The 20,938-nt window shown below is 56.6% G+C and overlaps 1 protein-coding gene across 1 annotated transcript in view; it reads left to right on the top strand.

The window, feature by feature from the left end:
• LOC127052743 (integrin alpha-L-like) overlaps positions 1 to 17,616 on the top strand; it is a 40,821-nt gene extending 23,205 nt beyond the window's left edge. Inside the window, exons 9-30 of the mRNA XM_050956683.1 lie at positions 5,004 to 5,151; positions 5,872 to 5,939; positions 6,321 to 6,453; positions 6,817 to 6,965; positions 7,463 to 7,600; positions 7,772 to 7,975; positions 8,442 to 8,572; positions 8,761 to 8,921; positions 9,071 to 9,222; positions 9,456 to 9,581; positions 9,708 to 9,781; positions 10,602 to 10,743; positions 11,109 to 11,216; positions 11,912 to 11,991; positions 12,447 to 12,533; positions 12,694 to 12,769; positions 13,093 to 13,203; positions 13,927 to 14,013; positions 14,709 to 14,816; positions 15,419 to 15,514; positions 15,872 to 15,982; positions 16,479 to 17,616. Coding sequence (XP_050812640.1) covers positions 5,004 to 5,151; positions 5,872 to 5,939; positions 6,321 to 6,453; positions 6,817 to 6,965; positions 7,463 to 7,600; positions 7,772 to 7,975; positions 8,442 to 8,572; positions 8,761 to 8,921; positions 9,071 to 9,222; positions 9,456 to 9,581; positions 9,708 to 9,781; positions 10,602 to 10,743; positions 11,109 to 11,216; positions 11,912 to 11,991; positions 12,447 to 12,533; positions 12,694 to 12,769; positions 13,093 to 13,203; positions 13,927 to 14,013; positions 14,709 to 14,816; positions 15,419 to 15,514; positions 15,872 to 15,982; positions 16,479 to 16,625 — 2,637 coding nt within the window. The 3' untranslated portion in view covers positions 16,626 to 17,616. The remainder of the gene's footprint in view (positions 1 to 5,003; positions 5,152 to 5,871; positions 5,940 to 6,320; positions 6,454 to 6,816; positions 6,966 to 7,462; positions 7,601 to 7,771; positions 7,976 to 8,441; positions 8,573 to 8,760; positions 8,922 to 9,070; positions 9,223 to 9,455; positions 9,582 to 9,707; positions 9,782 to 10,601; positions 10,744 to 11,108; positions 11,217 to 11,911; positions 11,992 to 12,446; positions 12,534 to 12,693; positions 12,770 to 13,092; positions 13,204 to 13,926; positions 14,014 to 14,708; positions 14,817 to 15,418; positions 15,515 to 15,871; positions 15,983 to 16,478) is intronic.
• The last annotated feature ends 3,322 nt before the right edge of the window (positions 17,617 to 20,938 follow it).

Below are 20,938 nucleotides of genomic sequence, written 5' to 3'. Positions count from 1 at the left end.
AGCTCATCGGTACGTGGCATTGGATAGTTGTCCGGACGAGTTACAGCATTTAGCTTACGGTAGTCCACGCAAAAGCGTATTTCCCCATCTGGTTTGGGTACCAGAACCACTGGAGATGCCCATGCACTGGTAGATGGGCGGATTATACCCATCTGTAGCATGTTCTGGATCTCCCGTTCTATAGCAGCTTGGGCATGAGGAGACACCCGGTAGGGTGGGGTTCTGATTGGGTGAGCATTACCTGTATCAATGGAGTGGTATGCCCGTTCAGTCCGTCCTGGGGTGGCTGAGAACAATGGGGCGAAGCTAGTGCACAGCTCCTTGATTTGTTGCCGCTGCAGAAGTTCCAGGGTGGTTGAGAGGTTGACCTCTTCCACGCCACCGTCTTTTTTCCCGTCGTAGTAGACACCGTCAGGCCACTCAGCATCATCTCCCTGGACTGTAAACTGACAAACCTGTAAGTCTCTGGAATAGAAAGGCTTGAGAGAATTAACATGGTACACTTTAGGCTTTAGTGAGGAATTGGGAAATGCTATGAGGTAGTTTACAGCTTCCAGGCGCTCTTGGACCGTGAATGGCCCTTCCCATGATGCTTCCATCTTATGGGCCTGTTGCGCCTTCAAGACCATAACCTGGTCTCCTACCTTGAAGGAACGTTCTCTGGCATGTCTGTCATACCAGGCCTTTTGCTCTTCTTGAGCATCCTTTAGGTTCTCTCTAGCAAGGGCTAAAGAGTGTCGGAGGGTGCTTTGTAGGTTGCTTACAAAGTCCAGAATGTTAGTTCCTGGAGAAGGCGTAAACCCCTCCCATTGCTGCTTCACCAACTGTAATGGCCCCTTAACCTCGTGACCATACACAAGTTCAAATGGTGAAAACCCTAAACTGGGATGTGGTACAGCCCTGTAGGCAAACAGCAACTGCTGCAACACTAGGTCCCAATTATTGGAGAATTCGTTGATGAATTTTCGTATCATGGCCCCCAAAGTTTCATTGAACCTTTCCACCAGGCCATTGGTTTGATGGTGGTATGGGGTGGCAACCAAGTGATTCACCCCATGAGTTTCCCACAGTTTTTTCATGGTCCCTGCCAGGAAATTAGACCCTGAATCTGTAAGGATGTCGGAGGGCCAACCTACCCTGGCAAAGATGTCTGTTAGGGCCAGGCACACAGTGTTAGCCCTGGTGTTGCCTAGAGCTACTGCTTCCGGCCATCGGGTAGCAAAGTCCACTAAAGTCAGTACGTACTGCTTTCCTCTGGGCGTCTTTTTTGGGAAAGGGCCCAGAATATCCACAGCTACTCGCTGAAATGGGACCTCAATTATGGGGAGTGGCTGGAGAGGGGCCTTGACCTGGTCTTGAGGCTTTCCCACTCTTTGGCATACCTCACAAGACCGGACATACTTGGCAACGTCCTTGCCCATCCCCTCCCAGTGGAAGGACTTCCCCAACCGGTCCTTGGTTCTGTTCACCCCAGCATGGCCACTGGGATGATCATGGGCTAAGCTTAAGAGCTTCCCCCGGTACTTAGTTGGAACCACCAACTGTTTTTTGCGGCTGCCATTCTTCCCGGTGTCCACCAGAAAGAATTTCCTTGTATAAAAGTCCTTGGTCTATAACAAACCGGGATCGATTAGAAGAACTGAGAGGCGGTGGGGTGCTCCGTGCCGCCGCCCAAGCTTTCTGAAGGCTGTCATCCGCTTCCTGCTCAGCCTGGAACTGTTCCCTTGAGGCTGGGGTCACCAGTTCTTCCTCAGACTGTGGACTTGGGCTTGGTCCCTCTGGAAGCGATGTAGGTGATGGGGTTGTTTCCGTTGCTGGTGAACCGCTCTCCGCTGGTGCACCTGAGGGTATTTCAGGCTCTGGCCGAGCCTTTTGGGTATGGCTGTCTGTGGCTTCTGCCAGTTTTGGCTCGCTGGCGCCCTCTGGCGTTGAGTTTGAAGATGTAGTTGCACTTGTTGGTGCTGGTTGCTGTTCCAGTTCCGGGCCTGGGACTGGAGATGCTGTGGCTGTTTCAGTGGTAGGCATGGAATCCGGGTCCACTACCTCTGTCTGGGTCTCTGGTAACACAGACGGGGCCTCTGTGGACGGTTCAGGAACAGGAATGGGTCTGGAAGCTTGCCTGGTTTGGCTACGTGTAACCATTCCCACTCTCTTGGCCCGCCTCACCTGGTTGGCCAAGTCTTCCCCCAGTAGTATGGGGATAGGATAATTGTCATAGACTGCAAAAGTCCACATTCCTGACCAGCCTTTATACTGGACAGGCAGTTGAGCTGTAGGCAAGTCTACAGCTTGTGACATGAAGGGGTAAATTGTAACTTTGGCCTTTGGGTTGATGAATTTGGGGTCAACGAAGGATTGGTGGATAGCTGACACTTGTGCCCCCGTGTCTCTCCACGCCGTAACCTTCTTTCCGCCCACTCTCAAATTTTCCCTTCGCTCCAAGGGTATTTGAGAGGCATCCGGGCCTGGGGATCTTTGGTGTGATGGTGGTGTAATGAATTGCACTCGCATGGTGTTCTTGGGACAGTTGGCCTTGATATGTCCCAGTTCATTACACTTAAAGCATCTTCCATCTGATGGGTCACTGGGCCGAGGTGAGTTACTGGAGACTGGTGAGGTTGAAGGGTAGGGTATCTGTGGCTTTACTTGGGTGGTATGTGGGGTCTTTGGCTGTCCTCGGTTGTAGGGTTTATGGTCTGTGTGCCCCCTGGGGTAATCGTTCCCCTTGACAGTAGCTTTCTTGCTTTCTGCCAGTTCCATCCATTTGGCTCCAATCTCCCCCGCCTCAGCGATATTCTTGGGGTTTCCATCTTGTATGTACCGCGTGATGTCTTCAGGAACACCATCCAAGAACTGCTCCATTTGTATGAGGAGGTTCAGTTCTTCCAAGGTTTGAATGTTGTTTCCTGTTAGCCAGGCCTCATAGTTTTTTGCAATGTAGTAGGCGTGTTTGGGAAATGACACCTCTGGTTTCCACTTTTGGGTTCTGAAGCGCCGACGGGCATGATCTGGGGTTATCCCCATCCTGTATCTGGCCTTGGTTAGAAAAAGTTTATAGTCATTCATTTGGTGCTTAGGCATTTCAGCTGCCACCTCTGCTAAAGGTCCACTGAGCTGTGACCTCAATTCTACCATGTACTGGTCTTCGGGAATGCTGTACCCAAGACAGGCTCTTTCAAAATTTTCCAAGAAGGCCTCGGTGTCATCACCTGCCTTGTAGGTGGGAAATGTCCTGTGCTGTGGAGCAATATTTGGCGCCGGGTTGTTAGGGTTGGCTGGCACATGCAGCCCAGCTTTTGCCAAGTCCAGTTCATGTTTTCTCTGTTTTTCCTTCTCTTCATTCTCTTTTGTTGTTTTTCCATTTCTTTTTGTTGTTTTTCCATTTCTTTTTGGTGTTTTTCCATTTCTCGGTGGTGGGCCAACTCTTCTTCTGCTTGTTTCCTTCGGTAGGCTATCTCTTCTTCTTCTAGTTTTCTTTTGTGTGCTGCCTCTTGGGCTGCCTGTTCTCTTTGGAAGGCTGCCAGTTTCATGCTTTCTTCCTTTTCTTTCATCTCCATCTGTCGCCTGTGTTCAGCTTCTTTGATTTGTTCTTCGGCGTCAATTTTTGCCTTAGAAGTCATGGTTCCTGTTTTCTTGTGTTGGGGTGCCCTCCGGTGTTTATCTTCTGAACTGCAGGTTCTGTTGCCTCCTGAAGTCTGCCTAGCAACAGTGCTTTTTTCCTTTTCTCTCTCTAGCTAATGTTCAATGAAAGGAAACCAGAAAAACCACTTTATTTGCATGCATATAAGTGCCGGTACTTGCCTCCTAATGGGAGGGCTATTGCATGACAAAAGACCCTTAACATGCAAGCCACAAACTGCGAGAGAGAGCAGAAAAAAAAAATTCTCTCTGGTTCCCTTTTAAAACCAACTGCTTCTCTCTGCTAAAAAGCCCTTAGCAGAGAAAAGAAAAATATAATATTTCTACTGGCTTCTGGGTTCTGTCTATCTCCCACCGCTGCCACCATGACATAACCTTAGTCCCAGATTTGGACCTTAGCGTCCAAAATATGGGGGTTAGCATGAAAACCTCCAAGCTTAGTTACCAGCTTGGACCTGGTACCTGCTGCCACCACCCAAAAAATTAGAGTGTTTTGGGGCACTCTGGTCCCCCTGAAAAACCTTCCCTGGGGACCCCAAGACCCAAATCCCTTGAGTCTCACAACAAAGGGAAATAATCCTTTTTCCCTTCCCCCCTCCAGGTGCTCCTGGAGAGATACACAGACACAAGCTCTGTGAACCCAAACAGAGTGAATCTCCCTCTCTGTTCCCAATCCTGGAAACAAAAAGTACTTTCCTATTCCCCCAGAGGGAATGCAAGGTCAGGCTAGCAATCCAACACACAAATCTCCCCTTGATTTCTTCCTCCCACCAATTCCCTGGTGAGTACAGACTCAATTTCCCTGAAGTAAAGAAAAACTCCAACAGGTCTTAAAAGAAAGCTTTATATAAAAAGAAAGAAAAATAAGTACAAATGTTCTCTCTGTATTGAGATAATACAACACAGGGTCAATTGCTTAAAAGAATATTGAATAAACAGCCTTATTCCAAAAGAATACAAATCAAAGCACTCCAGCACTTATATTCATGCAAATACCAAAGAAAAGAAACCATATAACTTACTATCTGATCTCTTTGTCCTTACACTTGGAAACAGAAGACTAGAAAGTAGAACTACTTCTCCAAAGCTCAGAGAAAGCAGGCAGGCAGAAAACAAAGACAAAGACACTCAATTCCCTCCACCCAAAGTTGAAAAAATCCGGTTTCCTGATTGGTCCTCTGGTCAGGTGCTTCAGGTGAAAGAGACATTAACCCTTAGCTATCTGTTTATGACACCTGGCTCCCAGCCCCCCACTGCTGTAACCCATTAGACCCCTTTCCCCTCCCAGAGCTGAGGAGAGAACCCAGATGTCCTGGCTCATTGAGACTGACATGGGCTCCAACGTCCTCTCTCGCTCTCTCCAGATTGGCAATAACTTTAACTGGAACAGGTCCCAGGACTTGACACAGATGGCCTCAGAGCCCACAAGCCAGTTTGTCAAGGTGCTGGACAGCTTCGAAAAGCTCAAAGGCCTCTTCAGTGAGCTGCAGGCCAAGATCTACGCCATCGAAGGTACCAGTGCTCCCCGGAGTGTGGCCTGGATTGTGGAGGGGACAGCTTGGCAGCATCCCCTGGTGCATGCACTGAACATGCACAGCCCCTAGCACCCCCTGGTGAATGCACTGGACATGCACACACACACACACACTCCCACACCCTCTGGTGCATGCACTGGACATGCACACACACAAACACACACCCTGGTGCGTGCACTGGACATACACAGTCCCTAGCACCCCCTGGTGCATGCACTGGACGTGCACGCACACACACACCCTGGTTCATGCACTGGACATGCAGAGCCCCTAGAGCCCCCTGGTGCATGCACTGGACATACGCTGTTCCCAGCACCCCCTAATGGCTGCACTAGGTATACACAGCCCCTCAGCACCTCCTGGTGAATATACTGGATATGGACAGCAGCCCAGAGCACACACTGGACACAGAACTCAGCAATTCCTCTATGGAGGAAAAGCTAAGGCACATAATCAGAACCCAGGAGTCCTGAATCCCCCCACCCCCTTCTTCTCTAACACACTAGACCCCCACCCCTTCCCAGAGCCCAGGATAGGACCCAGGAGTCCAGACTCCCAGCCCCCCCTTCCCCCCCCACACACGCTAACCAGCCATTCTGTCAGCTGTCACCGAGCTGCAGCTGCCTCTGGGGTGAGGTGTGGGGGCTCTTCATACAGGGATCACTGCTCTGAGCTCCCACCCCTGTCTGTCTTGCAGGTACCAGCAGCCGCAGCTCCTTCCACCTGGAGCTCTCATCCAGTGGATTCAGTGTGGACCTGTCCAAAGTGAGCCCCAAGGAGGGGCCTGGGGTGGGGAAGAGGTTCAGAAGGCTGGGAGATGGGCCAGGGCTGTGGGGGTTCAGAGGTGGGGGGTGGCTTTTGGGAGTTTGAGGGGCTTGGGGAGGGGCCAAGGCTATGGGAGTTTAGGAAGGAGCTGGGGCTACGGGGATTTGGGAGGGTTGGGAGGCTGGGCCATGGGAGTTCAGAGGAGTCATGGATGGGATAGGACTATACGGGTTCAGGAGGGGAGGGACTTGGACTATGGGGGGGGGCTGGGCTATGAGAGTTTGGGGGGTCAGGAAAGGACCCAGGCATGGGAGTTGAGGGGCTCCTCATTCCCTTTGCCCTCCCCTTTACCCCATGGTGTGTCTCTCTCTCCCCCTGCAGGAACGGGTGGTGCTGGGGGCTGTGGGGGCAGATGATTGGGCAGGGGGCCTGATTGAGCTGCAGAGCAACCAGGCACTGGAGACCTTCATCAGGAGCCCCATAGCCAATGAGCAGATAAAGGACGCCTACCTGGGTATGTTACCCCCAGCCCCTAGAGCCTCCCAGCCTGCCCCAGCATCCCCCATCCGTGGGGTGGGGCACCAGGGCCATTTCTGCAAGGATCTCTCACCTGGCACTGAAATGCAGCTTCCTCTGGGGTGGGGCACGGGGGCCATTTATACGGGGATCCCTCATCCGGTTCTCACAGAGGGGAATCTCCACCCTGGGTTGTGCGGACAGCTCTGGGGTGAGGGCGTCTGCAGCTATGTGGTTCTCCAGCTACTGAAGCTTTGGCGGGCTGATTGGGGCACACCCTGCCACCTTGCTCCACCTCCATGGGCAGGACTAGAGAGGCCTGCCCAGCCCCCTCTCATGCTGAGCCGTTTCCTGCCCGCAGGCTACGCGGTGAAGTCCATGCAGCACCAGAACAGAACGCTCTATGCTGCCGGAGCCCCCCGCTATCAGCACGTTGGGATGGTCATCGTGTTTGAGATAGACCCCGGCAGCTCCAACTGGACAGATACTCAGCACCTCATGGGCAAGCAAGTGAGAATAGGACTGTCGTGCTGCAGGGGGCGGGCCGGGGGCTCAGCAGGAGGCTCTGTGCTGCAGGGAGCAGGCAGGAGGCTCAGCAGGGGGCGCTGTGCTGCAGGGAGCAGGTGGGGGCTTGGCAGGGGGCGCTAGGCTGCAGGAAGTGGAGCACAGCAGGGGATGCCAGGCTGCAGGGAGCGGGCAGGGGGCTCAGTAGGGGGGCGCTGTGCTGCAGGGAGCAGGCAGGGGGCTCAGCAGGGGACGCTGTGCTGCAGGGAGCGGGCAGGTGGCTCAGCAGGGGGCGCTGTGCTGCAGGGAGTGGGCAGGGGACTTGGCAAGGGGTGCTGGGCTGCAGGGAGCCGGCGGGGAGCTCAGCAGGCGGCGCTGTGCTGCAGGGAGTGGGTGGGGGGCTCAGCAGGGGGCGCTGTGCTGCAGGGTGCAGTGCAAGGCTTGCTAGGGGGCGCTGTGGTTGCTCCCTACCTCTCTGACCGCCACCCCCCTTTGGTTTGCAGATTGGCTCCTATTTCGGGTCAGTTCTGTGCTCAGTGGACGTGGATGGGGATGGGGACACGGACATGCTCCTAGTGGGGGCCCCCCTATACTATGAGGAGAGGAGTGGGGGCAGGGTCCACATCTATCGCTGGGACCAGGTGAGTCAGGGGGCATAGACAGTGCTGTGGCGGCCCTGGGCTAGGAGCACGGTAGAAGGGGGAGGGTCTCCCCAGCAGGGGGTGATCTCCCTAGGGGGTTCCCAGAGCTGTGCTGGGGGCCCTGCAGGGGACGCTGACTCTGTATCTAACCTTTCCGTGCTCACTCCCCAGGCCGGGCTCACCAGTGCCGCGGTGCTCCAGGGAGCCCTGGGGAACCCGCTGGGCCGCTTCGGCGCAGCCATCACGACACTGGCTGATCTGAACGGGGACGGCTGGGCTGATATCGCCGTGGGGGCACCGCTGGAGAGCGAGGAGCACGGCGCTGTCTATATATACAACGGCCACCAGAGGGAGCTCAACACACACTACAGCCAGGTCAGGAGAGGCAATAGGGGGCACTGTGCCCCATGTTCCAGCCTGATACTAGAGGTCGCTGTGCCACAGGGGGTCCTGGCCATGCCCTGTCTCCCACCATGGCACTACGGGGCGCTATGTCATGGGGGTCCCAGCCATATTCCATCTACCAGCCTGGCAGTAGGGGGTGCTGTGCTGTGGGGGTTCCCAGCTGTGCCATGTTTTCTGGTTGGGAGTTATGGGGCGCTATGCCATTGGGGAGGTCCCAGTCATGTCCCATCTCCCAGCCTGGCACCAGGGGGCACTGTGACATGGGAGGGAAGGGTCCCAGTCATGTCCCATACCCCAGCCTGGTTCTAGGGAGTGCTATGCCATGGGGAGTCCTGGCCATGTGCCATCTCCTGGCATTACAGGGGCTTTGTGCTGCAGGAATCCAGCATTCACACTCTTATACTGTCGTAATTTTCCCCCACTCCATGTTCCCCAGAGAATTGAGGGCACAACAATCTCTCCTGGTGTGAAATACTTTGGCCAATCCATTCATGGACAGATCGACCTCGGTGGGGACGGGCTACCAGACCTCAGCGTTGGGGCTCTAGGAGAGGTGATCATGCTGAGGTGAAGCTGTTTACCGGACTCCTGGGTTCTCTTCCTAGAGAGTGGGACATGGGCCTTTCCCCTCTAGGGGCTGCGGGGTCCGTCCGGCCTGAGGGTAGGGGGATTGGCTGGATCAGGGGGTGGGGAATGGGCCACCAGACCTTTCTCCTCTAGGGGGTGCTGGTTGATACTGTCCATTGTTTCCCCAGATCCCAGCCCATCCTGACGGTGGTCCCCAAGATGTCCTTCTCGCCAGAGGAAATCCCGGTAAAGCAGGTGGAATGTTCAGGGAGTGTTTCCTCCCGGCAGGGTGTTCAGAGTAACCTCACCATCTGCTTCAGTGTCAGCCGAGCCACCATGCGCTACCAAGGTCAGAGACGGGCTGAACTGCTTCCTTGAACCCGTTAGGTCTCACTCCTGTCCCAGAGCGGGAGCTGGAGCCCAGGAGTCCTGGCTCCCAGCTCTTCTCACTCGCTTGTGCTCCAACCTTTATGCATTTCCTCCCTTCTGTCCCGCCAGAGCCTCTCTCTGCCAACCTCACCTACTGGCTGGAGATTGACGCCAATCGCATGAGGAGCCGAGGGGTGTTCGGGAACGGGCAGAGGAACATGTCTGGGACCATGGCGATCTCGGAGGGGGAGCCCTGCATAGCAGAGATGATCCAGATATCAGTAAGGTCCCACTCCATGGCCCAGGAACTGGCTAATCCATTGGAATAATAGCTCAGCTGCCTTGGGAGCGGGTCACAGTGGCTGTTTATACAAGGGAGCCCTTGCCCAGTGCCGCAATATGGCCACCTCTGGGGTGGGGTGCAGGGACTGGTTATACAGGGATCCTTTGCCTGGCGCTGAGCTGCAGCAGCCTCTGGGGTGGAGCGTTTGCACAGAGATCACTCTCCCTTCAGAACTGCATTGAGGATTTCGTCACTGCAATCAAGGTCTCGCTGCACTTTGCCCTCCATGAAGACAATGGCTCCAGCAGGACCCCGCATCTGGTACTGAACCCCTTGTACAACTCGTCAATGACAGAGGTGAGGGGAGCCCAGACTGGCATCGCTCGGCTCTGTGGGGCTGGCTGGGCTCGGGCTGATCTGGGAGGAAGCCAGCCCAGGCCAGCTGATCCGGTGTTAACTTTCGGGCTCTGGTCTCTGTTGCAGATCCCCTTTGAGAAGAACTGTGGGGAGGATGGGGTGTGCAGTGCCAACCTGCAAATCCGCTTCCACCAGAATACGTAAGGCAGGGTGCTGTGAGGAGTGAGCGGGGGGACTCAGAGGGGGGCACTGTGCTGTGGGGAGCAGGCAGGGGGACTCGGTGGGGGGCTCCGTGCTTCCGGGAGTGGGCAGGGGGCTCAGCAGGGGGTGCCGTGCTGTGGGGAGCGGGCAGGGGGCTCGGCGGGGGGCGCCATGCTGCGGGGAGCGGGCGAAGGGTCTCAGTGGGGGGCGCCGTGCTGCAGGAAGTGGGCAGGGGGCTCAGCAGGGGGTGCCGTGCTGCACAGGGCTGGGGAGGGGGCTCGACGGGGGGCGCCATGCTGCGAAGAGCGGGCATGGGGGCTCGGCAGGGGGCACTGTGCTGTGGGGAGCGGGCGGGGGTCTCAGTGGGGGCCACCATGCTGTGGGAGGGCGCTGTGCTGCGGGGAGCGGGCAGGGGCCTTTGCAGGGTGCACACTCCCCCTGCAGTCATTGATGACTCCAATGCCCCAGTATCAGAGCTTTCCCTTAATACTTCCCCCATCACCCCCTGGCTCTGTTAACCCTTTAGTCACTGTGGAGGGACTGAGAGCTGCCCGTCCTCCTCCTCCCCAGCTGTCCCCACCCACCCCAGCGTCTCCTCTCCCACTGTCACCTGCCCTGCTCCCCTCTCATCCTGCTCACGGATTTGGGGAAGGGGCAGCAAATCCAGTCATGGGACGGGGGGAGGGGGGTCTGCTCCCATGTACCGCCCATTGCCCGGACACCTGGGTCCTTTGCAATCCTCTTCCTCTCACATTATTTGGTGCCCAGTGTGGGGAGTTGCTGCTAACTGAGTCTCTCACCCCTGCCTTCTTCCTGTAGGTCGCAGCAGCTGTTGGTGTCGCCCTCCACCAGGCTGGAGGTGGTGCTGGAGCTCTCCAATCGCGGGGAAGATGCTTACCACACAGCTGTCCACCTGCCCCAACTGCCAGGACTGTCCTTCCGCAAGGCCTCGGTGCTGGAGGTAGTGGGGCTCAGGCTCTCAGCAGACTTAGGCAGACACCTCTGCTTTGGTGACACCTGGGACAGCTTTAATCTGGACCAGTCTCAGGGAGGCCTGGTTGCCTCATGGGAAGGGGAATAGGACTCGGGGCCTTTCCCCTCTAAGGGGCACCTCGCTGGTTGGGCCCCAAGGCAGGGGGCAGCTGGCTCATGCAGGCAGGGAATGGGCCATGGTGCCTATCACATCTAGAGATACTGACTCCTACCGGCCCCAGGGTGTTCGGGGACTGGCTGTCTCTTGTTTGCTGACTGGTCTCGCAAGCAGCGCTGGGCAGGATTGGGGTCCTCCCCCACCTCTTACTTCTCATTGGTGTTTCCCCCTGACAGTCCAGTGTCCAGGCCAGGGTGAGCTGCAATGGCCTGGAGACTCCAGACACTAACTCCAGGAACCTGTCCTGTAACGTCAGCCACCCGATCTACTGGGGGAACAGCCGGGTAAGTCAGTGCTGCCCCACCCCATGGCCCATAAGAGTGCTAGGGAGCGCTCTGCTGCAGGGAGGGGGGGCACTCAGCAAGGGGCACTGTGCTGCAGGGAGTAGGGCTCAGCAGGGGTGCTGTGCTGCAGGGAGTGGGGGAAAGGGTGATGGTCAGCTGGGGGCGCTGTGCTGCAGGGGGTGGGTGGGAGGCTCAGCACGGGTTGTTGTCCTGCAGGGAGCGCTCAGCAGGGGGCACTGTGCTGTGGGGAGGCGGGGAACTCAGCAGTGGGTGCTGTGCTGCAGGGAGCAGGTGGGGGGCTCAGCAGGGGGTGCTGTGCTGCAGGGAGCAGGGGAAGGGGTGATGGTCAGTAGAGGGCACTGTGCTGCAGCAGGTGGGCGGGGGTTCTGCAGGGGGCGCTGTGCTGCGGGGAGCTGGGGAAGGGACGGTGGTCAGTAGGGGGCGCTGCACTGCAGGGAGAAGGCAGAGGGCTCAGCAGGGGGCGCTGTGCTGCAGGGAGCAGGCAGTGGGCTCAGCAAGGGGCACTGTGCTGTGGGGAGGCGGGGGCCTCAGCAGGGGGCGCTGTGCTGCAGGAAGCGGGCAGGGGGCTCAGCAGGGGGCGCTGTGCTGCGGCAAGCAGGGAAGGGGCAGTGGTCAGTAGGGGGCGCTCTCCCCTGGCAATCAGTGCTGACTCTATTCTCTCTTGCCCTGGGCAGGTTCTGATCCAGCTGCTGTTTGACATTCTCACCAACAGTTCCTGGGGGGACTATCTGGAGCTGGACGTCATGGCCAGCAGGTGGGAGCAGAGCTCTGGACTAGCCTCTTAATAACAGGGACTGAGCTGCTACTGGGGACATCCCTGTGGATCTTGGCTGTGTGAGCCACAGCGCCCCCCCAGCTGCATGGGCGACAGCCTCCCTTGCTTGGACACTGAGAGGTTGGGGGGGGTGAGGGGCATGTCCTGTGTCACCAGGACACCAGGTGTCCTTGCACCCTACCCCAGAGGCGTCCGCAGCTCAGTGCCAGGCGAGGGATCCCTGTATAAACAGCCCCCACGCAGCTGCAGCTCAGCGCTGAGCAAGGGCTGGAACCCGTAAAGCACTTTGGGATGTCTGCGGTTTAAGGTGCTAAAAATATTGGTGCCTGCCAGGAGGATGTAGCTGGCATATGAGGCAGGGAGCCCAGCACTCATTCGGGACTGGGGGTGGCTGTAACGTGTTTCCTTCTTGTCCATCTGTCTCTCCCTCCCAGTGACAATGACATGAACAAGACTCTTGTGGATAACCAAGACTCTCATAGGATCCCAGTCCTATACCCCATAAACATCATCACCAAGGGGTAAGACACCATCCCCCACTCCCCTCCCAGAGCTGGGGCTTGAACCCAGGAGTCCTGGATCCTCATGCCTTAAGCTCCCTCGTCCCATCTCTGCGCCCCTCACCTGTGGGTCGGTGCCAGCTCCACCCTCTCTTCTCACCAATGTCCCTCCCCATCACAGAGCGGACGGGTCCACCCAGTACATCAGCTTCAGCTCCCCAAACCCACAGATCAAGCCCGTGCAGCACGTGTACCAGGTGAGGGGTTGGGCATGGCTGGGCAAGATGTGTGGGGGAGGGGTGCCATGCTGGCCAGGGGGAAAGGCCAGGATCTGACAGGGGGTGTCCTCCCCTCCAGCCCCATGCCACTGCCCCCAGACTGCCACAGCCCTCTCTCCACAGCTCCCTTCCCCTCCTCCTGCGTCGCCCGCCTCCCATGTCGCACTCCCCAGTCTCCCCCATTACCGCCCCCGATGCCAGACTTGACTTCCCGCCCCAAAGCCCCACATCCCCTGTGGCCCAGCCATAAAGGCCTGGTCTGCACCCTTGTCCCCATTGCTCTCAGCTCCTCTCTTTGGCAGGTGGAGAACCTGCTGCCAGGGAGTTTCCAACAGCCAGAGGTGACGGCATTTGTGATGGTGCCACAGAAGTTCCCAGCCGGGCTAGCCTGGGAGCGGCAGGAAGTGAAGACGGTGAGTAGAGTGTGTGGGAGCAGAGACCAGGCACAGGGGACGTCGCACAGCACCCCCAGTGCCAGCGCGGGAGGTGGGACACAGCCGGGTGCCTCCCATAGCACAGCACCCCAGTACCAGGGCGGGAGGTGGGACACAGCCGGGGGCCCCCCACAGCAAGCGCAGGAGACGGGACACAGTCAGGGCCCCCCACAGCACCCCAGTGCTAGCACAGGAGACAGAATACAGTTGGGGGCCCCCACAGCACCCCAGTGCCAGGGCAGGAGGTGGGACACAGCCGGGGGCCCCCCAGCACAGCACCCCAGTGCCAGGGCAGGAGGTGGGACACAGCCCGGAGCCCCCCGGCACAGCACCCGTGCCAGCGTGGGAGGTGGGACACAGCCGGGGCCCCCCACAGCATCCCAGTGCCAGCGCGGGAGGTGGGACAGAGCTGAAGGCCCCCCCCCAAGCACCCCAGTGCCAGAGCAGGAGATGGGACACAGCTGGGGGCTCCCCACAGCACAGCACCCCTAGTGCCAGGGCAGGAGATGGGCCATGGCCGGGACCCCTCACAGCACAGCACCTATAGCGCCAGGACAGAGGCTATGGCCAGGACCCACAGCAGCCCAGTGCCCTGTAGCACTGGGCTAGGATACAGGACACAGGCAGGGTCTGACAATCAGCTGTTCCACAAGCTCACAGTCACATGTGGTGGAATCTCCTGGGTTTCCCTTGCTCCCCCAGGACCCCAATGTGACCTGCCGTCCTGTTGCCATGAACGGGAAAACAAAAGAGGCAGACGCCAGCAGCATCCCCTCCCACACTCTCAAGGTAGGTGTCTCCATCCTGAGTGACGTGTAGGACACGTCTCAGCCCAAAGACCTTTACAGGGATCCCTTGCCCAGTGCGGAGATGCAGCCACCTCTGGGGCAGGGCATGGGGGCTGTTTATACTGAGATCCCTCGCCTGATACTGAGCTGCAACCCCTCTGGGGAAGGGCGCGGTGCAGCATGCAGAATGTAATGTGGCCAGGACACCAAGGTTCACAGCCTCACCCCTGGGGAAAAGTGTCAGGGAATCTTTCATGCCCAAGATCTCACACTAGTGCTGAGTTTGAAAGACCTTCAGACAGCACCACATTGGGATCAGCTCTGATTGTGAGGGGGCAGCACCCTTTACTGAGCCCCCACCCCGTTCCCTGCAGCACAGCGCCCCCTAGCACCATGCTGGGGCATCGGGGCCAGCGCTGGCTGAAAGGGGCGAATGCCTCCTGTTGACCCTCCAACCCGCTTCTTGGGTTTTCATGCTGTCGCCCGTCCCAGCACTAACCCAGCCTGCTCTACATTGTGTGTGAAACCAGCCCGAGTTCCTGCCTGCCAGGCCCATTGGAGTCAACAGCCCCGTTCCTCTCCCTGAGCCAGATCCCCACCCCTCACTGACCTCTGGGGTCCCTTTGTGTCTCTGTTCCCGCGCGTCGGCTCTCCGGAGAACCCCCTCCCACCTTGTGCTGGTGTGTTTCTTCCTAGCACTGCTCACCCGGATACCAGCAAATCTACAAGTGCAACCTGGGCCGGATAGACGCCCCCTCCACCATCACCATCATCGGGGCGTTGTCGGTTACCAGCAAAATTGAGGTCAGGGTTCTGTGTGAAGATACACGTCCTTTCTCCTCTAGGGGGCACCATCACTGAGCCAGCCCCAGGGCACGGGGGACAGGTTGGCTCACGGGGGCAGAGAATGAGACATGGGTCCTTTCTCCTTTCTGGGGCGCCAGGTCTGCTCCAGTCCCAGGCGGGGAGACTGGCTGGCTTGGGGAGTGGGAGAGAACCCAAGGCCCTACCCAAACCCCTCAGCACAGAGACTGAGCCCCTCACCCTGGCCTGAGGTTTCTTCTGGTCCCCCCTGGATAAAGGTGCTCTCCATTGGGAGCTGCTGTAGAGTTTGAACCCACAGTTTCTTGATCTGACAGGTCAAACCTCGTCTCACCCTGTCCATAGTGTGGCCACTGGCCGGGGGACTGAGCACTCCCCAGAGTTAGCGTCCGGGTGAAGTGTGATGGCTCCATGCCCCCCAGAGGTGCCAAGGCAGGCAGAGAGTGCCAGCAAGGCTGCCCTATGAAGGCAGGATCGACCCATCTCATGCTCCGCCCTCCCATGTGCCACCTCATACCCCTCCCCCCAAGTTAATGGGTTGGGGGCCAGAGTGTCTGAGGCCTTGTGTCCTACTCTCCCTCCAGACCTCCTCCCGGTCCCGGTTCTGCACTGCCCTGTGGTTCACCTTCAACACCAGGAAATACGTCAGCCAGTACACCGACGAATTCACGCAATCCCAGGTAATGATCTTGGCCGTGAACCCCCCCACCCCCACTTCCTCCCTGGAGCAGCTGGGACTTCCCTGCCCTGCTCCCCACACCCTGTGTCTGGGATTCGGTGCCCAAACTGTCCTGTTGGGCTCGGCTCCTGCCCGAGGGCCGCTCAGCCCACGTGCTGGGTCCTCCCTCCACAGAGGCACACTCAGGAATGAGCCAAACCCATTTCAGAGCACAGGGGCCTGCAGCAATGAGTCAGCACAACTCCTTTAACCCTTTCCTTGCCTGGGGAGGAAGCAGACTGAGGCAAACTCAGGTAGGTGGGGTTTCCCCCTTACAGCCCCGTCTGCATTTCATGTTATGCCTTGTCTGCCCCTGCAGGTCACCACAGAGGTAGAGCTGGTGCACGTGATGAATTACCTCCCCATATACATAGGCAGCGGGGTAGGGGGGCTGCTTCTACTGATCCTAATCAGCATCGTCCTGTACAAGGTGAGATGGGCAGGGACTGGCTGGGCAATAGGACCCTGGGCCACTCAGAAGTGGTGCGTTGCAGCCACTGACTTTCCCTGCCAATAGAATCGCTTAATCTTTCGCCAGCAACATTCCCCCATGGGATCCCAGAGCCCCATGCAGACATTGGAGGGACCGCATCACCTCCTTAGCGCTCATCCTGAGATGCCTCCACCTCTGGGGTGGGGGCAACACTCTCCAGCAGCAAAGGGGAGCAATTGAATCCCATGTCCACTAGAAACCACAGTGGGGACCTGGCTGTCACAGAGAGGAGAGACTGGGACATGGGGCCTTTCCCCACCCTGGGGCACTGGCTCCAATCCGACCCCAGGGCGCGGGAGATGGCTGGCTCAGGGGGGCAGAGAATGGGGCACAGGGCCTTTCCCCTCTAGCTTCAATTCGACCCCAACATGGGTCAGAGAGAGTTTCTCTAGTCCCCATGTCAATTAGTGGTGGTTTTTCCTTTTCCCGGCAGTGTGGTTTCTTCAAGCGTAATTACAAGGACATGATGGACCATGAGCCAGCGTCTGGGAACGGGGAGGCACCTGCAGAAGCCAGCAAGGAGGAAAAGGCAGATGAAGACTGCAAGGAGGCACTCACCACAGATGTTCCCAGTGAATGACCAGACCCTCCTTCCCTCTGGACCATGGATCCAAGACCTCCTTCTCTTCCCTTCATCCCCACCTGCCCCTAGGACTGCCTCGTGCTCAGCTGGGGTCCTGCATTCACCAGCGCCCCCCAGTGGCCCAAAGGAGGATCGCAGCAGCTGTGCTTTTGCAGACTCATGTCTATCCCTGTCCTCGTGGCGGGGTGGCTCCATCCTGCTCCTGGTGGAATGGGTGTCCCCAGGACCTGAACCCACCTCGCTGGCAGCCACAGCATAGAGACTGCGGGCTGGGAGGGGCATGGATACCAAGCTCCACTCTCCCGCCGGCTAAGGCCAGGCATGGGGGTGGTTTGTGTTGGAGAGCTCCCCCTGTGCTCAGGGAAGGACATCGTTTCTCCAGGCCTCCCGGTCAGTGGCTCTCCTCAGCAGCCACCCCATGCACGCCGAGGGGACAACAATCTCCGTGAGATGTGAACAGCATCTGCAGTCAGACCCTGGATTAGCAACACGCTCACCGAGGGCCTGGGACGGTGCTGCTGAGGAGCCAGATGGGACATGTAACAAATCATTTGTGGAGCCAGATCAACTTCAACAGGTGACTGGGGAAATGGCTTGAATAGTGACTGTTTACTATTAAGCTAGGCCCAGCCCCTACACTAGTGAACTCTCCGTTCCCGGAGCGGACTAGAATGTTCATCTGTTTATCTCTCGCAATCCAACTCGCGCCCTTACTGATGTATCTGTGTTCTGTGAGTGTGCTACACCCTATGCTGATGCTGCCGTCGCACTGTGGAATTCCGCTTTCCCTGTTATTTGCTTGAGGTGGCTCTTGCTCTCACAGACGCTGGGGCCTCTGCGTGGAGAGGTGATTTCCCCTCTGTACTCGGCACAGGAGCGACCACAGCTGGCATCCTGTGCCCACAATACCAGAAGGATGTTGATAAATTGGGGAGGGTTCAAAGAAGAACCACAAGGATGATTAAAGGATTAGAAAACCTGCCTTAGAGTGAGAGACTCCAGGAGCTCGGTCTATTTCGCTTAACAAAGAGAGGGTTAAGGGGGGACTTGATCACAGTCTCTAAGTGGGAAACAAATATTTGTTAGTGGGCTCTTCAGTCTAGCAGAAGTTCCAAAGGCCGGAAGTTGAAGCTAGACCAATTCAGATTGGAAATACGGGGTCAGTTTTTAATAGGGAGAGTAATTAACCGTTGGACCAATCAAGGGCTGTGATGGATTCTCTACCCTGCCAACTTTTAAACCAAGATTGGATTTATTTTTTTTAAATAAGATCTGCTCTAGTTTGACCAGGAGTTATTTCGAGGAAGATCTCTGACCTGTTTTTCCCCCCCTGTGATTTCAGATGATCACAATGGTCTCTTTTGGCCTTGGAATCTATGAATCCATCTTGCAGTGGCAGGGGGGAGGATCAAGAATTTCCTGATACAGGGAAGGAAAGCTGATCTTCCTTTTGTAATGGACACAGTCCTGCTGGTGAACAGAGCCCCAGCACAGTGAGGGAACCAAATGATTCCCTGCCAGATAGCTCCAGCATCAGGGGGGTGAGGACTAGAATCACGAAGAGGATTTAGTAGAATCCGCAGCCCTGAGCTGGGGAGAAATAGGCACCTAAAAAAGAGGTTCTCAGAAGCCAACAAACTGAGGAGGAGTCACCTAAGTTAGACAGCAGGAAGTGGTGAGGGGCCAGATGCACAAAAGTACTTAGGTGCTGAACTCCGATGGGTCTGAAACTTAGGTGCCAGGCTGATGGGCCAGAGGTAGGCATCTCCCTCCACTCGGGATTCTCAGCTGTGAACCCTCGCCTGGAGTTAGGTGCCTCAGCCAGGTGAGCCTTGTCTCATGAAAACCCAAAGAGAACCATCTCCCCATGATAGCCACCAGCCCAGCACTCCCCTGGGATGTTGGAGCTCCCTGTTCGAGCCCCTGCTCCCATAACTATTTAAACCAAGCTGAAAAGCTTCAGCAGGAGGGATTCCCGCACTGGAATACCCTATAATCCAGTGACTAGGGGATTCCCCTGGGGAGATGTGGATTAAGGTCATTGCAGCAGTTCGGGGAGGTTCAAACCTAGGTCTCCTACTTCCCATGAGTGTTCTAACCAGTGAGCTGCTAATGAGCAATCATTCCTAAACGGCTCCCCGCAGGTGTCCTTTGTGCAGGCTAGGTGTGCGTTGAGCAGCCAAAGCCCTACATCTCTTTGTAAATCCACCTCCAGAGTACCCCAACTTTGTGGAATTTCATGGGAGCAGGGCCCTTGCTTTGACACCCAGGCAACAACTGCTCTGTCCTCTGGCAGGATTGAACCCTGGCACCTGTAAGCACCCATCTCTGGTGCCTGAGCTAAAGGACCTCAATACTCAGTCCAGACATTAGAGGGGAGTAAAGAGCCATTCTGGGGTCACATGGGTTTCTTTCTCAGGCACACACTAAATTCCCATTGTGCGGGGGCTGATCTTTAACCCACATGGGTAAAGCCCAGAAAGGGGCAGTTCACCCCGATTTCCAAGTGAGGCAAATCTCTTGGCTACAAACTCCATGGAAACCCCCAGGCCAGGCTGTTTCTTTGGCATGTCTGGGGCTGTTATAACTAGTGCCCTACCAAATTCAAGGTCCATTTTTGTACATTTCACGGTCACAGCATTTTAAAAATCTCGTAATGTCCCGGTTTCAGATATTTAAATAATAAATTTCATGGTGTTGTAACAAAACATGAATGCGCATTTAAAGACAGCAAAATATAAACGTGCAAAGCCCTGAAGACAGCATTTCTCAAACTGGGGGTCCTGGTACAAAAGGGGGTCGCAAGGCTATTGTAAGGGGGGTCACAGTATTGCCACCCTTACTTCTGCGCTGCCTTCAGAGCTGCGTGGCCGTAGAGCAGCGGCTGCTGGCCAGGTGCCCTGCTCTGAAGGCAGCGCTGCCGCCAGCAGCAGCACAGAAGTAAGGATGGGAATACTGTGACCCCTCTACAATAGCCTTACACTCTCCTTTTGGGTAGGGAACCCCAGTTTGAGAAACAGTGTACTTCTGAATACTGTTACCCTATAATATAGGATACTTTTATAGTATAGGGTAAAAGTTCACATAAGACCAGATTTCATGGGGGAGACAAGATTTCACGGTCCGTGACACGTTTGTCACGGCCATGAATTTAGGTAGGGCCCTAGGTATAATCCCTGCCCCAGCAATGGGGATTCCAGGGCCAGAGCTGGGTGAATGCAGAGCGTTGGGATTGGGGAGGTGGGAAGAGGGGCCCCCACGGGGAGACACTGATCACCTAGGCAGGAACTAGAGAGTTATACAAATTACTAGGAAATTAGGAGAAAGGGTCTGGAAAGTGCATTGGATACAAAAAGCCTTCCCGGCTGGTCTCTTGAAATACTGAAATAGTACAGTGAGCGCAGTTCTTGCTGGGCTAATAAAATACCAGTGATTATAATGCTTTCCACTCACATAATTAATGCTCTCAAAGGCACCTGCAAACAGCCATCACATAAGCTCTCCAACCCACCCCGTTAGTTTAGAGCTACAGACCCAAGAGGGGTTTCCCTTCACATCTCCACCGAAATGCAGCCATCTCTGGGGTAGTATGTGGCAAAAAAACAATATTAACAGAGAACAGCAATGGTTTGGGACAGGAAGTGGAAAATCCCACGTCACTGAAACTGCAGGGGGGTTAGGGAAGGTTGATGGCCTGACACTGGGGATTCACAATCTCAGTTTGATGTCTCACCTGAAAAACAGCAGCTCCATGTCTCCTGGCAGGACTTTGAGGTCAGCACTGATTGGAGAAGGAAACATCCCCCACGGAGCCCCCATCCTTCTCCCTGCAGCACAGCGCCCCAGCACGGACGACATGGGGAGGGCACCCCCTACTCAAGCCAGGGGTCCAAGAGGCTGGGCTATTTCAGCCGTGAAGCCAGACCTCAGACAGGTTGGGGGCGGGGGTATCGGCAGCAGGACTTGAACATAAGACCTCTGGATCTTAAGGCACAAGACCCCACTCTCCGAGCTCAGTGCCTCCGCTCCACCAGCCAACACGTGCCCCGGCTGCTGCTCATGGGGGAAAGAGCACTGCACTCACTGGGTTACGCGCACCTTCCTTCCCGTCACCCGCCGCCCATTCCCCCCAGATACGTACCGTGTTACCCGTCCCCCCATAACCGTTCCCCCCAAAAACATACCGTCCTTCCCATCCCCCCTGCCCATTCCTCCTAGACACATACCGCCCTTCCTGTACCCCCATGGCCATTCCCCCCAGACATGTACTGCCCTTCCCATCCCCCAATGCCTAACACGTACCACCCTTC

This window comes from Gopherus flavomarginatus, chromosome 5, assembly GCF_025201925.1.
Source record: "Gopherus flavomarginatus isolate rGopFla2 chromosome 5, rGopFla2.mat.asm, whole genome shotgun sequence".
Taxonomy (NCBI): domain Eukaryota; kingdom Metazoa; phylum Chordata; order Testudines; family Testudinidae; genus Gopherus; species Gopherus flavomarginatus.
Note: the sequence above shows the minus strand (reverse complement) of the source record. Positions and strands in the feature narration are given on the sequence as shown.